The following is a 14,486-nucleotide window of genomic DNA, read 5'->3' on the forward strand; positions in this document are numbered from 1 at the left end:
TGGATGCATGATCTGATTAGTCGACTAATCGCAAAAATAATCGGTGACTAGTCGACTATCAAAATAATCGTTTGTGGCAGCCCTATTGTTGTTGTTCGTTTCAGTTTCTAACATCTTTACAGTGAGGATTGACATTTTTTTCTATTTTGACACATTTTGTAGAGTCTGTTTGATTAAAAATAAATGTGAGATCAATCAATAATGCACTGATTTTATTGATTGATTCTTGATTTATTTATACACCAACACCAACTGGCTGTTATCTCCACATCCACCTTGCTAACTGAGCTTGCTAGCATCAACTTATAATTTAGCACGTTATACATTCGTCTAAATGCGGTCATCTCTGGCTCCAAAAAACCCAGACGACACAAACTACATCCATCTTTTATACAGACTGTGATTAGAAGAAATCGGAGAGGAAAAGGACGCAGAGCCTCAGAGGTTTTAAAAAGAGTCTGTGTGTTTAAACCAAAATAAAAAGCACATCAAAATTCTGAGGAAACAAGGAAACAAATTTTCTTCTCAGCCACATCCTGGAGAGTTGCATCACTCCTCGAAACTATTATAGGACAGCTTAGAGAGCACACGGATTGATTGATGGGTAGGAGTATGTTAGAGCATTCATTCCCTCTAGAAAAAAGAAAAAAGCCTTTAGATAACAGTTCCAGCAACTACGACATCAGTAAAGACAAACCGAGCTTTACTCATCCTCCTCAGTCACCACACTCAAACACAAACACACACATTGCTTCCTCTGGCTTCATGTGGGTGAACTTTGTGTTTTTGGCTCTTTCTCAGTGTGTGTGTATGTGTGTGTGTGTGTGTGTGTGGCTAGTGTGTAGCCACTAGAATTTGAGTCACCAGTTTTCTATTTACACCTCTCTTTATGCTGCGTCTCTGGGTTTTCCACTACTTTCCCTTGTATGGCGTAATAGTGTAATTATAGCTCTTTTGTGTGTGAGAGAGCACACTTAAATATATATATAAACATGTTGGTATGTTGTCATATTCCCAGATTCCTCCTTGATGTAAGCTCCTAAAATAAGCGAAAAACTCCCGTCTTGCCCGAAGAGGTGAATTATTTTACACATACGTAGTAGCTCAGATTAGCCCGTGTTCTTAGACGCTCACATGCTGTGGCGCTGATGCGTCGAGCCAGGGATAAGGGCCGGCGGTAGGTTAAACGAGCTCCCTGTGCATCCTTGTCTAAGTGTGCGCATGCGTGTATTTGTCTGTCCCGACTACGCTGCGGTAGGTAACTCTAATCGGCCCAAAGGTCGGTCAGCCAACCAGTCACGCTCTGAAAAAGACCAGAGACAACGGTCAGGTCAGGTTGCACGGAGACAGACGAGGAGATAAGGGCAGGTGGGCAGACTCGGTCAAGCGTGAAGATGGGCAGAGGGATGGAAAGACAGGAGAGCAGGCAAGCAGGTGTGACAGACGCAGGTGAAGACAGACAACTCGGTGAACTGATACGTAGGCTATAGAAGTAGACTGACATGCAGCGAGACAGGCATCCGGGTGAGCGACGGCAGGAAACAAAGGCTTGTTTGATTCGCCTCAAAGATAAAGCCAGTGCAGCTTTGTGACTGCCCTGTCATTTGATCAGTGCATAGATGGTGATAAAGTTGTGGCAGTGTAAGAGCGACTCTCACCTGAAACCAGGACAAGAAATTCCAAAACAGTAAATCACAGCTGGAATGGCAAGGCTCTGAGGGCATGGCTTTGTTGCAGCTTTAGAAAGAAAGACTCTTTTGCCACATCTAGACTGTCGTGATATTTTATATGTGCTACTTAAATCCTTTTTTCCCCCTTGTTACTCCTTTCCATTGATAAGAAGATAAATGTCACACGTACGTCTGGGACAAACAAAGAGCAAATTCTGGCTTGGGTATGGCCTCACCTTGCAAGGCAACTGGAGTCTTGTGAGATTCACAAGATCACTTTTTAAAGACCATCCCCAGCTTGCCCGGCTTTGAAACTACGAGTTTACTACTCAGTAAGGTTGTAAATATCTGAAGAATCAACAGGTGGCACGCTGCCACAGTGCTCGACTGCAACTTTGCTTTTCCTGCTGGATGCTCTCCGTGGTTCATTAATCGAATTGGCTGTAATAGATCGTAACAGATGGATAGTTCTTCCAATAACCTGCCTTCTAAGGTGTGTTTCAGTGACAGGAACAATAACTTTCTAAAGTCTCCACACAAACACACATGCACACCGTTATACTCCAAGTTCGTTTTTGCACATTGTGCACATTGTTGCACTTTGTTTTTGTTTTTTTCGTTGCAATTTTTGCACATTGCACTTTATGTTGTCCTGTGTTGATGGTCTGTTATATGTAGCACCATGTACTGTAACACTGCACATGGTTGGAATGACAATAAAGCCACTTGACTAGGGCTGCCACAAACAATTATTTTGATAGTCGACTAGTCTGCGATTATTTTTGCGATTAGTCGATTAATCAGATCATCATCCACTGGACGTAAAACGTACAGCTTATTACACCAGCAGCATCTGCTCTTATATAACTATCATTAGCTTACAGCTTTAAGTGTTTAAGGTCTGTGCTAACTAACAATAAAGGCAAGATGATAGTTTATTAAATTTGACTTATATATCATGCTTAACCTGATATGCGAAAGACGGTGGTGGGTTTGAAAACGTCCGGTGTTCTCACGGCTCTAGTGAGCCTTGCCCCCGGCTAGCTAACGAGCTAGTGGGTAACAGACGTCTCCGAAAACGTCGGAGCGCTTTTGAAAATATGTGGTGTTCTGATAAACTGAGCAGATATTTGAGGTTTACACAGCTACATTCTCGCCTGAAAATATGTTAAACGTTTATTTTGTGACCCAGAAAGAATAATAAGAGTAATATTAAAGCTAACTAGCTGCCGCCATTGTTGGAAACTGAGCAGGGCCGCGCTATGAATTCTGGGACACAGCTGCTTCTTCTTCGGGGTTTAACGGCAGCTGGCATCCTTGTACATGCAGTGCTGCCATCTTCTGTTTCAGTCCGTTATTACACTCTTAAATCCTGCTACTTATTCCTGCGTCTTTTGGGATCTTACAAAGCTTCAAACGACGCATCGACTATTAAATCAGTCGTCGACGATTTTGATAGTCGACGTAATCATGACTAGTCGACTAATCGTGGCAGCCCTACACTTGACTTGACTAGACTTGACACAGGTTGGCAGACAGTTGGTTTTCTTTGTTTTTACGCTCTTTGCGCTAACTCACTGGCGAGCTTCCTGGTTTGAATATTGTCAGTCTTCTCGTCTAAACCCCAGTTTCTGATGGAAGGAGAAAGCTTTAAGATTTGGGAACGTAATAAAATCCCCTTTGTTTTGACGCTTGTTGTTTACAGGATGTAGGGCGCCACGAACTCGAAGGTGGACACAACAATGAGTCATGGGGCTTCTGTCGGGAAGCTTTCGGACCTCAAGGCTGTTCTTTTGGGAAGAACTTTATATTGTGTTGAGTGGACGTTAGTCATGATATATTCATCACACAAACAAGCCGTACACCATCACCGCGTTTGCTTCTGGTCATCTGGGTGTGATTAGCAGAGTTAATGCCTGATGTTAAAGAGACTTTCTACTGCACCTCACCACAAGCGCTGACCACAGCACACACCCACACACACACTTTCTCCTCCTCTGTCTCTCCTGCACACACTTTTGTTTTTTTTTTTAATCACTGCATCTGGCAGAAGTGTGATTTATATCTCTCTCCCCTTCAAACACTGACGGGTGTGTGCAGCTGCGTGCGTGCACGCTGACTGTGCACGCGTCGTCGTGTTTTATTTTAAAGGCTAATATCAGGTTGTTTTTCCTTCAGCAAAGATCAGCAGCAGTCAGAACCATGTGGAAGTCCTTTAGCGCAAGTGTTTCCTACTCTGAGGGTCAGTCTTGTGCTTCTGATGGGTCTCTCATGACAGATTTTTCTTGCGGATCCCAGAACTGAAAGAAAGTTTAAGACCCAACAAGTGGAAAAACTTAAGATCGCTTTTTTTGTCTTTTATTGTTATATATATATATATATATATATATATATATATTCTTGTTGTAGGACTTCATTAAAAAAAGCAGCTGAGGCCTTTTTGTGAAGTCTGTATCTTTATTTTACAATATTCTGTCTTGATGGATTTGTTGTGTTGAATGTTGGCTTTTCATTTATAAAATATCCTTGAAGAAGAAACTTTAGCCAGATGAACAGCATCCTGTTTCACAACACTCCCCATCCTTTCCAGTCTCCTCCTATTAACTAATATTTATTTCCACATTTCACCTTCTTTTGACTGTCTCTTTATTCTTTTCAGTGTCCTCCCTCTCTCTTACTTCCTCTCAGTCGCCCACATCCAGCTTCTTTTCTCCTTTTCTAGTCATCTCATGCAAGTCCACCTCCTCTTTCTCTCTCAGACTTTTTTTTAACATGTGCAGCTGTTTTGCCGCAGACACACATACATAATACACTTACCAAGACCCTATGAAACCTCACTCTGACCACCGTTTAATGGCCATACGGCACACAGACCCATCTAAACTGGCTTAATTGGCTCTGACAGCAAATATGTCCCATGAAATCGACTTGGGATTAGCTCATATATGTGTGCATCCATATGTGTGAGTGTAGACTACAGAAGGCTCTAAAGTGGATTGACTGACACTGGAAGGATGTTATGGCATGAAGAAGACAGGAAAAAGAACGATAGCGTGAAAAAGATTGAGAGCGAGGATGAAGATGTGAGGCCAGCAGGGGGGAACACGGCTTTATATCTCCTCTGTGAAAATCTGGAGATACTTAGCTGTCCTCGGTACTTTCGCTGGAAGATCTATAGTTTATCATCGGTGTCATTTTTAAGTCCTCTCCTGTCATTTTTACAGGAGTTGGCAGAAATGCGGAGACTTGGAAAGGCAGTGAGTCCAAATGAAACACAGAAGGAGTGACAGGGTGACCAAAAGAGGCTAATCCTCCGCTTCCGTAATCCCTCTGATGGTGCATGAATGTTCAAACAACCCTGCTTAAGGATCTATAAGCGGCACAAAGCAGCGTGATGTTGACAAAAACATAAAACTTTGGACTACCTATATACCTACATCAAATACTTCGTAGCAACCGATATCCATCCATGGTGTGTGTTTGCTAAGAAAACAGCACAAACTTGACAGATTTGCACTTGATTTATCATTTTGTTCCACTGTTCAGAAATCACACGGGGAGAAATGGAGAGTTCATACTTACAGCAGCTTTAATAGACCAGATAACAGCGCTCTCTCTCTCACCCATACTCTTGTCATTATTAGGTTCTTGCTAAAAGCTAGCCTAATACCCAAAAGTTCATATAAATTCATCTGGCAGCTTCGGAAAGAGCTTCTGGGAAATGTGAAGAATGAAAGCCAAAAGTATTAAAAGTGGTAAATTATACAACCCATCAGAAAGTACTCCTAGCAGCAGGTAGCAGCACTGAACATCACCAACTGATTGCACTAATGGATATCTGAGTTGCCTTTTGGGTACGTGGTAGCATAACAGCTCGGACTCATCGAGCAAAAATGTTTCACAGAGTAAGATTTAATATTGGCCAGTAAAATTCACACAAACAAACCTGCCTTGTGAAGTGCATGTAGTATTTCTGCGAGGGCACATAAGGGTTTTCCTGTTTTGTTTTTGAATGGAAGCATATTTTCTTACACTTCAATGATACACCTCAATGTTGCAACGCTGAATTTATGCAGAAATAGATATTTAGCCGTCCTATGTTCTTCAGTGTAGATTCAGAGTGTGCACTCCCTTTTGTTTCATCGTCATTCAGCTGCATCTCCCTGTGCCCAGTTCTTCCTGATAAAAGGGAGTTCTTCCTCCCCACCATCGGATTGCGGAGGTTTTCTCTCTCTTACAATACGAAACGCCTCGAGGCGGCTGTTGCTGTAAATCAATTGTTGCTATCTAAATAAATTTAACTTGAGTGTAAAAGTGAACCTGTCTAAACTTCCAGGCTCACATTCAGTTTGTGTTTTCAAACAGAATCAGTTTGAGATGTTATCTTGAAAAGTTGTAATGTTGAGAGACTGAAGAAGAAGCTACTATAAGATGTGTATCCATAGCAACAGGGTTTTTGTACTGCAGACAGTATTAGCAAGCTTAGAAGTCAGCAGAGGAGGGAAGTGTTTCTCTCCGTGTCTCTATGCGGTACCATGACACCGGTTCCTTCGTTTCTGCCTCATCTGTTCTTCTCTGCATTTATTGTTCCCCACAGACTTGTTGCTAATCTATTCATTGGGGTTTACACAATTACTGTAATGTGCTACTGCTTCCGCCTTCCTTCTCTCTTCTGTGCCGTTTAAAGGCTGGTGTGCAGCAGCATTATCCCTTTAAACCTCCAGCACAGGTTACTATTAAGCCAAGGGTGTCTGCCCCGTCATTAGTCATTTAGTGATCACGGAGGTATAATGTCAGAGGTCAGGAATACCTCTTTTTTTTTTTTTTTTAGATACTTACAGATACTGGGAAACCTTGAAGCTTTGCTCAAGCTTAGCTCAAAATCTTCATTTCAATCTTATTCATTGTGTCTTTTTCTTGAAAGCTGACCAATTCTTCACTCCTGCCAACAGCTGGACAAGTGAGGCAGTAAGCAGCTGTAGCAGTGCACGGCGTGAGAGTATGAGAGGAATGAGGCAAACAAAGTTTATGTCGAATTTGGGGCTCTAATCATTTTCACACATATACTCAATGGACGGTCTCTTTAGAAATCTGAGGTGACTTGCGGTTTGTTGGTTTTGGAGATGTAAAACAAGAATCTGGAGCTGTGTTCCCCGTCTTATAGTCAGCATTTAACTGTCTGACAGGCCTGTCTGAACACTTTATTTCAAAGTCTGTCTCAGGTTTAAGACCTTCATCACCCATGACTGATCTAGTGGCAGTAATTTCTTCACTTCCAGGCTTAGTGCTTGCACAAGTCACCCTCCATCCATCGATAACAATGTGCATCCGTTTTGAGCGTTACAAGCGAAAGCGTCAGTTCAGCATCTTTGGTACCGTGAAATCCCTTAACTCCTAATCTCTAACCTTTAACCCCAGCACTGTCACCTTAACTATAACCCCATAGCCCTCATAATACCAGAAGAACAAATGCTAACCTAAAACCCTGAAAAGGGTGTGTGTGTGTGTGTGTGTGTGTGTGTGTGTGTGTGTGTGTGTGTGTGTGTGTGTGTGTGTGTGTGTGTGTGCAAAGAGTTGAGCTGGTTCAGGCTAAATACAGCTCACTCAGGAGAGGGTTTAAGAGTTGTTAAGGGGGCTTATCCAACACACACTAGAGGCTCAGTCTTTCTCTCTGAAGGCATAGCCACATAACAACAGGCAGTTACACACAAGTATTATAATAGTTGTTTTGAAGGTGCACAAAGGCTTCATGATTTTTCTGATGATGACAAAGCATTTCAGAGGGAAGGGCCGCCTGTTGTGCCAAAACTGACTATCCTGCCAAAGGAAGCTCAAAACAGCTGGTAGAAATTGCTATTTAAAGGCATCAAAATGACTCAAAATCCTCGAATTATTGCAGAAAAGCCAAATGAAAACTTAATAGTTTGTTTTTACGCCAGTTTAAGGGCTCAAAAGGGGGTCTGTGAGTAGTTACAGCCACACTGTGAAACAGCCACACTGTGTTCATGGATAATAGTTCTCCACGTTCAATCCAAAGTACCGTATTTTCCGCACTATAAGGCGCACTTAAAATCCTTTAATTTTCTCAAAAATTGACAGTGCCTACTGCTTCCGCCTTCCTTCTCTCTTCTGTGCCGTTTAAAGGCTGGTGTGCAGCAGCATTATCCCTTTAAACCTCCAGCACAGGTTACTATTAAGCCAAGGGTGTCTGCCCCGTCATTAGTCATTTAGTGATCACGGAGGTATAATGTCAGAGGTCAGGAATACCTCTTTTTTTTTTTAGATACTTACAGATACTGGGAAACCTTGAAGCTTTGCTCAAGCTTAGCTCAAAATCTTCATTTCAATCTTATTCATTGTGTCTTTTTCTTGAAAGCTGACCAATTCTTCACTCCTGCCAACAGCTGGACAAGTGAGGCAGTAAGCAGCTGTAGCAGTGCACGGCGTGAGAGTATGAGAGGAATGAGGCAAACAAAGTTTATGTCGAATTTGGGGCTCTAATCATTTTCACACATACACTCAATGGACGGTCTCTTTAGAAATCTGAGGTGACTTGCGGTTTGTTGGTTTTGGAGATGTAAAACAAGAATCCGGAGCTGTGTTCCCCGTCTTATAGTCAGCATTTAACTGTCTGACAGGCCTGTCTGAACACTTTATTTCAAAGTCTGTCTCAGGTTTAAGACCTTCATCACCCATGACTGATCTAGTGGCAGTAATTTCTTCACTTCCAGGCTTAGTGCTTGCACAAGTCACCCTCCATCCATCGATAACAATGTGCATCCGTTTTGAGCGTTACAAGCGAAAGCGTCAGTTCAGCATCTTTGGTACCGTGAAATCCCTTAACTCCTAATCTCTAACCTTTAACTCCAGCACTGTCACCTTAACTATAACCCCATAGCCCTCATAATACCAGAAGAACAAATGCTAACCTAAAACCCTGAAAAGGGTGTGTGTGTGTGTGTGTGTGTGCAAAGAGTTGAGCTGGTTCAGGCTAAATACAGCTCACTCAGGAGAGGGTTTAAGAGTTGTTAAGGGGGCTTATCCAACACACACTAGAGGCTCAGTCTTTCTCTCTGAAGGCATAGCCACATAACAACAGGCAGTTACACACAAGTATTATAATAGTTGTTTTGAAGGTGCACAAAGGCTTCATGATTTTTCTGATGATGACAAAGCATTTCAGAGGGAAGGGCCGCCTGTTGTGCCAAAACTGACTATCCTGCCAAAGGAAGCTCAAAACAGCTGGTAGAAATTGCTATTTAAAGGCATCAAAATGACTCAAAATCCTCGAATTATTGCAGAAAAGCCAAATGAAAACTTAATAGTTTGTTTTTACGCCAGTTTAAGGGCTCAAAAGGGGGTCTGTGAGTAGTTACAGCCACACTGTGAAACAGCCACACTGTGTTCATGGATAATAGTTCTCCACGTTCAATCCAAAGTACCGTATTTTCCACACTATAAGGCGCACTTAAAATCCTTTAATTTTCTCAAAAATTGACAGTGCGCCTTATAATCCGTATGAATTCTGGTTGTGCTCACTGACCTCGAACCAATTTTATGAGTACACGACGCTCAAAAATCAGTCAAAAATGTTTTAGTACGACTTTGGTAAGCTACGAAGCCGCACCGCTTGATGGATTGTCGGCTACCGTAGTCAGAAGCCTGGCGGAGTAATCTATTCACTTCAATTCAATTCAATTTTATTTTTCTAGCGCCAAATCACAACAACAGTTGCCTCAAGGGCTTTATATTGTACAGGTAGATCCTACAATAATAGATACAGAGAAAAACCCAACAATCATATGACCCCCTATGAGCAAGCACTTTGGCGACAGTGGGAAGGAAAAACTCCCTTTTAACAGGAAGAAACCTCCGACAGAACAGGTTCAGGGAGGGGCGGGGCCATCTGCTGCGACCAATCTGGGTCCTAAATTCCGTCTCTTCAGGTCCCAAAGTCAAACGAACACTGCAGCATCACTGAGAGTTAAAAACTGTCTAAATTCTTTCATCTTTAATAAAATCATCAGCGTTGCTGCTTTACCAGGTGTAACAATTAAGTTTAACATCCAGGCATCCATGAAAACAGAATTTAACGGAGTTAGAAGTTAGCAGGAAGTTAGCTCGCTAGCTTCCACCTAAACATGATTAGCATGTTCTGACTGAGAGATTTCTGAAAAATTCAAACGTACAGCTCTGCTATCACTTCCAACATAAATGAAGACAGAAACTAAACAGCAGTGACGTTTGTAGGGTTACTGAAGTTGGGCTAGCTGGTATATAATGATGTGCTACGTGATCGCTAGCGACACAGCTATGTTAGCATAACATAAACACAGTGAAGCTGGAGGATGAACGCTAACTTTTTTCCACTCGATAAAAGTTAACGTGAGGGTTCCTGATGGTTAGGGACAAATGCAATCGCATGGCAGGATGCTGTAAACGGACCAAACTTCAGTCAGGAGAACAACTGAGATAATCCATCCACAATACGAGGTTAGTCATTAATATACTGCAACAACATGGGAATAGAGCAGCTGCAAGAGAATTCAACATTAATGAATCAATGTACGGAAGTGGAGGAAGCAAGAAGAATGAGTTGAGTAAGTTTACTTGTCTGACTGTTCCGCTTAATGTGTCTTATAATCCGGTGTGCCTTATGTACGAAAACAGACCCGTTCATCGACAGTGCGCATTAAAATACGGTATGATGGAAGACTGGCAGCCCGCCCAGTTGTACGTAGTAGAGATGGCACGATACCACTTTTTTATGTCCGATACCGATACCGATATCATAAATTTGGATATCTGCCGATACCGATATGAATCCGATATAGTGTTTTTTAATCAACAAAACTGTTTTTTTAAAATATCTTGCTGCATTTTGTATAAGTTCATACTCAAGTTTAAAACAACAACTACACTAAAGCTATTCTGTTATACCTGTATGCAAAAAAAATATTTCATAGTTCAGCAATACTGATCAATCTAATAAACTTAAACCTACACCATCCTCCCTATTCTGGTATTTTAAAGAGTACTTAGCGTAAATATTAAGCAACCTAACTAATAGGGTTCCAACTCCCAGCAACAACAAAAATAAATAAATAAAAAATAGGGAACCACCCCTCACGCTCCACCTCATGATGCTTAATCGACGTAATCAACCTTAATTTGATGCAGTGTGAAAAAAAATGCACAGAAATCAATTATTTTTCAAGAAATATTAAATAGATTCAACATCTTTCTTCAACAAAATTGCAGACTGCACAGATGGTACCTTCCCAAAGGAAAAAGTACTATAGCTTACTAGGGTATATATATTAGACTTAATAGTACTATATACAGTAATTGACTTCTATTCATTTTACATCAAATTAAAACTTTGGGTGTCAGATAATTATTTATTAAAAGCTGACATTTTAAATGAGAATAAGAAAGAAAAGTATGTCTTTGTGCCCCCTTTTCCCAGTTAATGCCCTATCGGCCCCCCTGGCTAAACTTTGCTAGATCCGCCCCTGCACAGTTACCAGCCGTCAGCTACGTAGAAAACGATCCTGGTGTAGAAAGTAATATTAAATAAATTGTAACAACAGCTTATCAAGCTTAAACGTGCTGCTGTTGTTCAGCCGCTGGTTTCCTCTTTCTGGCGCAAAGTGGACCAAAAACAAACAAGAGAGACTCGCGACAGAAAAGCCGATCAGCTGATCATTAGCAGTTTCACGATTGAAGTAGCAGCCGGAGAGCGAGAGGCAGTCGCTCGTTAAGCTTAACGCAGGAATGCTTTACAAAGATTCAGAGATGGACTTACACACTTGCTTTACTTCTCTCGGGGATAACTTTGTCGGAGATGAAATGCCGGGTTGCTAGCGAAGCTCCAAATGCTATCCAGACCACCGACAGGTCCCGCATGCCACAGCCGCTCTATCACGTGATGCATACTGCTCCGACGTGCTAACGTTCTGAGGTGAGTTACGGCGTGTTGCAAGTTTTGTGAGGTGCTTTCGTGATATTTAATGGATCGGATTACATTTTTTATTTTTCTCCGATATCCGATCCAGTAATTTAGGTCAGTATCGGACCGATACCGATACGTAATATCGGATCGGTCCATCTCTAGTACCTAGCCTCTCGCCCATTCTTATGAATTTATAGAAGTGTCATTGCATGAATGATACAAAATAAATAGATTCATTAGTTCAGTATAGTTGTTGTCTAGACGGTGCACAGAGTCAAATAAGGGAAAACTCTGTGTGATAAGGGTGGGTTGGTTTGGTTGATCTTTATTTTTGTCCGTGTGGTCATGACATGTCGGATACCGCTGTCATATTGGTTACAGCAGCCGTGTTTACCGGTGGTCTTGACTCACTCAGCAATGAAGAGTGCAACACTCACACTTACAGATGCACACATAACCATACATCTCGCTGAGTGACGTTGTCCCTGTCTGGTTCTGCAGCCGCAAACCTAGAATGTTTAGTCATTTTTCACCCAGAGGATAATTACCTAAATAAGAGAAAGGTGGAGTGTGTGTCTGTTCGCATGGCTGGTTATGTAATTTTGTCAGTGACCTTTTAAGCAACAATATTTTGCTTTCTGTCTCCTTGTGCGTTATGCAGTAGTCACACATAAAGGGATTGAATGTGGGGAAGGAAACACGTCACGATTTATTTTTCTCTGTCTGTGTTTGTTCTAATCCTTCCTCATCCTCTCTGTTCTTTTCAGAGTGACCAAGTCCTGGTTTGGTGTGAAAACCACAGACGCTGTGCTCAGGTAAATACTACACACACTCACAAGCTTGGGCTATGACATCATACCAATTTGTTAATTTGGTCCAAGACTTACCAGGAACATTAAGCATATAACCAACCCCTCATTGTCCCGTTACCTCAAACATCAAGAAACAGTCCTAACCCCTAAACAAAATAGGAGCGAATGCCCGGGTTCGTCTTCTTTTAGCAGCATACCCTGCGCAGTGTCCAAAGCTATAGCCTGCCAAAAACACCTTCCTTGAAAATTACCTACACATTGTGTTGACACAGACCAAATCATCTACAATGGAGCACAACTGATTCCTCAGCAGATCTTATCTATCTGCCTGTTTTTTGAGCGGTATCTGCCCTTATAATGGTCGATAAATGAAAATTAAAAAGTAAAGAAGAGACAGGAGAAACATCCTTCAACCCTGTTATCAGTGTTGATGTTGCATAGTTTGTCCACCAGAGGGCAGTCTGCACATATCTGTTCACAACTTGTGTTTAATAAAACATCGCAAACACAAAAACCAGCTAATCCGAGCCGAGTCGGGCAGCGTGGAAATGAGTAAATGAATAACTTCACATAACAAATGTTAATGGAGATCTGTTTATGTTTTGCGTATCAGAAAGAAAAAAATGATTGAATATAATATATCTTTTCTAAATATCAGCCGTAGAAATCCTGTATCAGTCAGATTCTGTTAATCAGAAGGTAATAGTAAAGTTTATCTAACTTTCTCAAAGTGGGACTGCAGTAGCTAGTTGCTGTAGCTAGCTGCTGTAACAACTAGCTAGAGCAACTAGCTAGTGCTAGTTGCCACTAGCCACTGCTAATAGCAACAGTTTAGTTACAGTTTTCTTGTGATAGCATAAAAGTACAAATGCAAATGATGGCATTTATTAAGGTCTATGGAGATTCTGCAGGGCCGTAAATCAACTTCACCTGCATAAAACTCTGGCTCCAGAGTTAGCAGTGAGGACCAGTTAATTGAAAAAAGTAATTAATTACTGATTACTTCTCCATTAAGTAATCCCATTACTCTACTGATTACTTATTTTCAAAAGTAATTAGTTACTTATTAGTGATTACTTCCCCAAGAACTTAATCCTGTTACTTTATTGATTGGTTATTTTCAAAAGTAATTTTGTTACTTTTTAAAAACATGCTACCCAAACTGAATACGTAATAAAGCAACAGACCTTTCAGCCCAATTGTAATTTTTTTCTCCATAATCCATCATATAAAACTGAATCAAATGAAAAAGTCTCTTTTTAAAACTTGTTTTATTATTTTAATCTTTTAACTTTATGCATCAAGCAAAAATTAAATTATATGCAACAGTCTTTGACTTGAAGAAATTGTTTAACATTTAAACCTATTTTCTGCATATTCCAGCATCATAAAATAAAATATTTTTTGTGTTTACACTCACTCTTTCAAATAGATGCAAGTAAAACACAGCAAATGTCAGTGAATGTCACATTCCGTGGCAGCGTGCTCGCTGCTCGCTCAGATGAAGTTTAATTTTTCGCTGTAGAAAGAAGTTTTCTTCCCACGCAGAGTGTCAGGACACTAATGTTTTGTCACTTTTTACAGAATCAAACTCAAAGTAATGTGAGTACTTCCAAGCTTTAAACGCTGCGCGGTTGTACTCTCTCCATCACTCCATATTATCCACTGTTGATCTGCACACGTCTGTTGCTGCCACGAACGTCGTACACTCTCAAAATCAAAATCACACTTTAGTAGCGCAGTAACGTTGCATGCTTATAGGAAAGTAACAGTAATCTAATTACTTTTTTTGCAATGCTAATCCCTTACTTTACTCCTTACCTGAAAAAAGTACTGCGTTGCTGCCCATCTCTGGTGAGGACCGCAGAGTCAAACCAAAGACAAAAATGTAAAAAAGATCAGAGGAAGTGAAATCTTTGCACTAGTTGTACTAAATGCGTTTGGCACAGATTTGCCTCCTGTCACATGATTAAAGCAGCCTTTTAAACTCAACACATGCATGCTTGTGGCTGTGTTACTGAATATCGTTTTTCAGCATATTATCTCGGT

General features: G+C 41.1%; 1 protein-coding gene across 3 annotated transcripts in view; it reads left to right on the top strand.

The window, feature by feature from the left end:
- The window catches only part of anos1b (anosmin 1b), a 65,528-nt gene that overhangs the window by 5,021 nt on the left and 46,021 nt on the right, over positions 1-14,486 (top strand). For all 3 annotated transcript variants that reach the window (XM_042215936.1, XM_042215935.1, XM_042215934.1), the window contains exon 2: positions 12,393-12,440. In XM_042215936.1, coding sequence (XP_042071870.1) covers positions 12,393-12,440 — 48 coding nt within the window. The remainder of the gene's footprint in view (positions 1-12,392; positions 12,441-14,486) is intronic.

This window comes from Haplochromis burtoni, unplaced genomic scaffold (assembly GCF_018398535.1).
Source record: "Haplochromis burtoni strain Fernald_Lab_line unplaced genomic scaffold, NCSU_Asbu1 Contig_875, whole genome shotgun sequence".
Classification (NCBI taxonomy): domain Eukaryota; kingdom Metazoa; phylum Chordata; class Actinopteri; order Cichliformes; family Cichlidae; genus Haplochromis; species Haplochromis burtoni.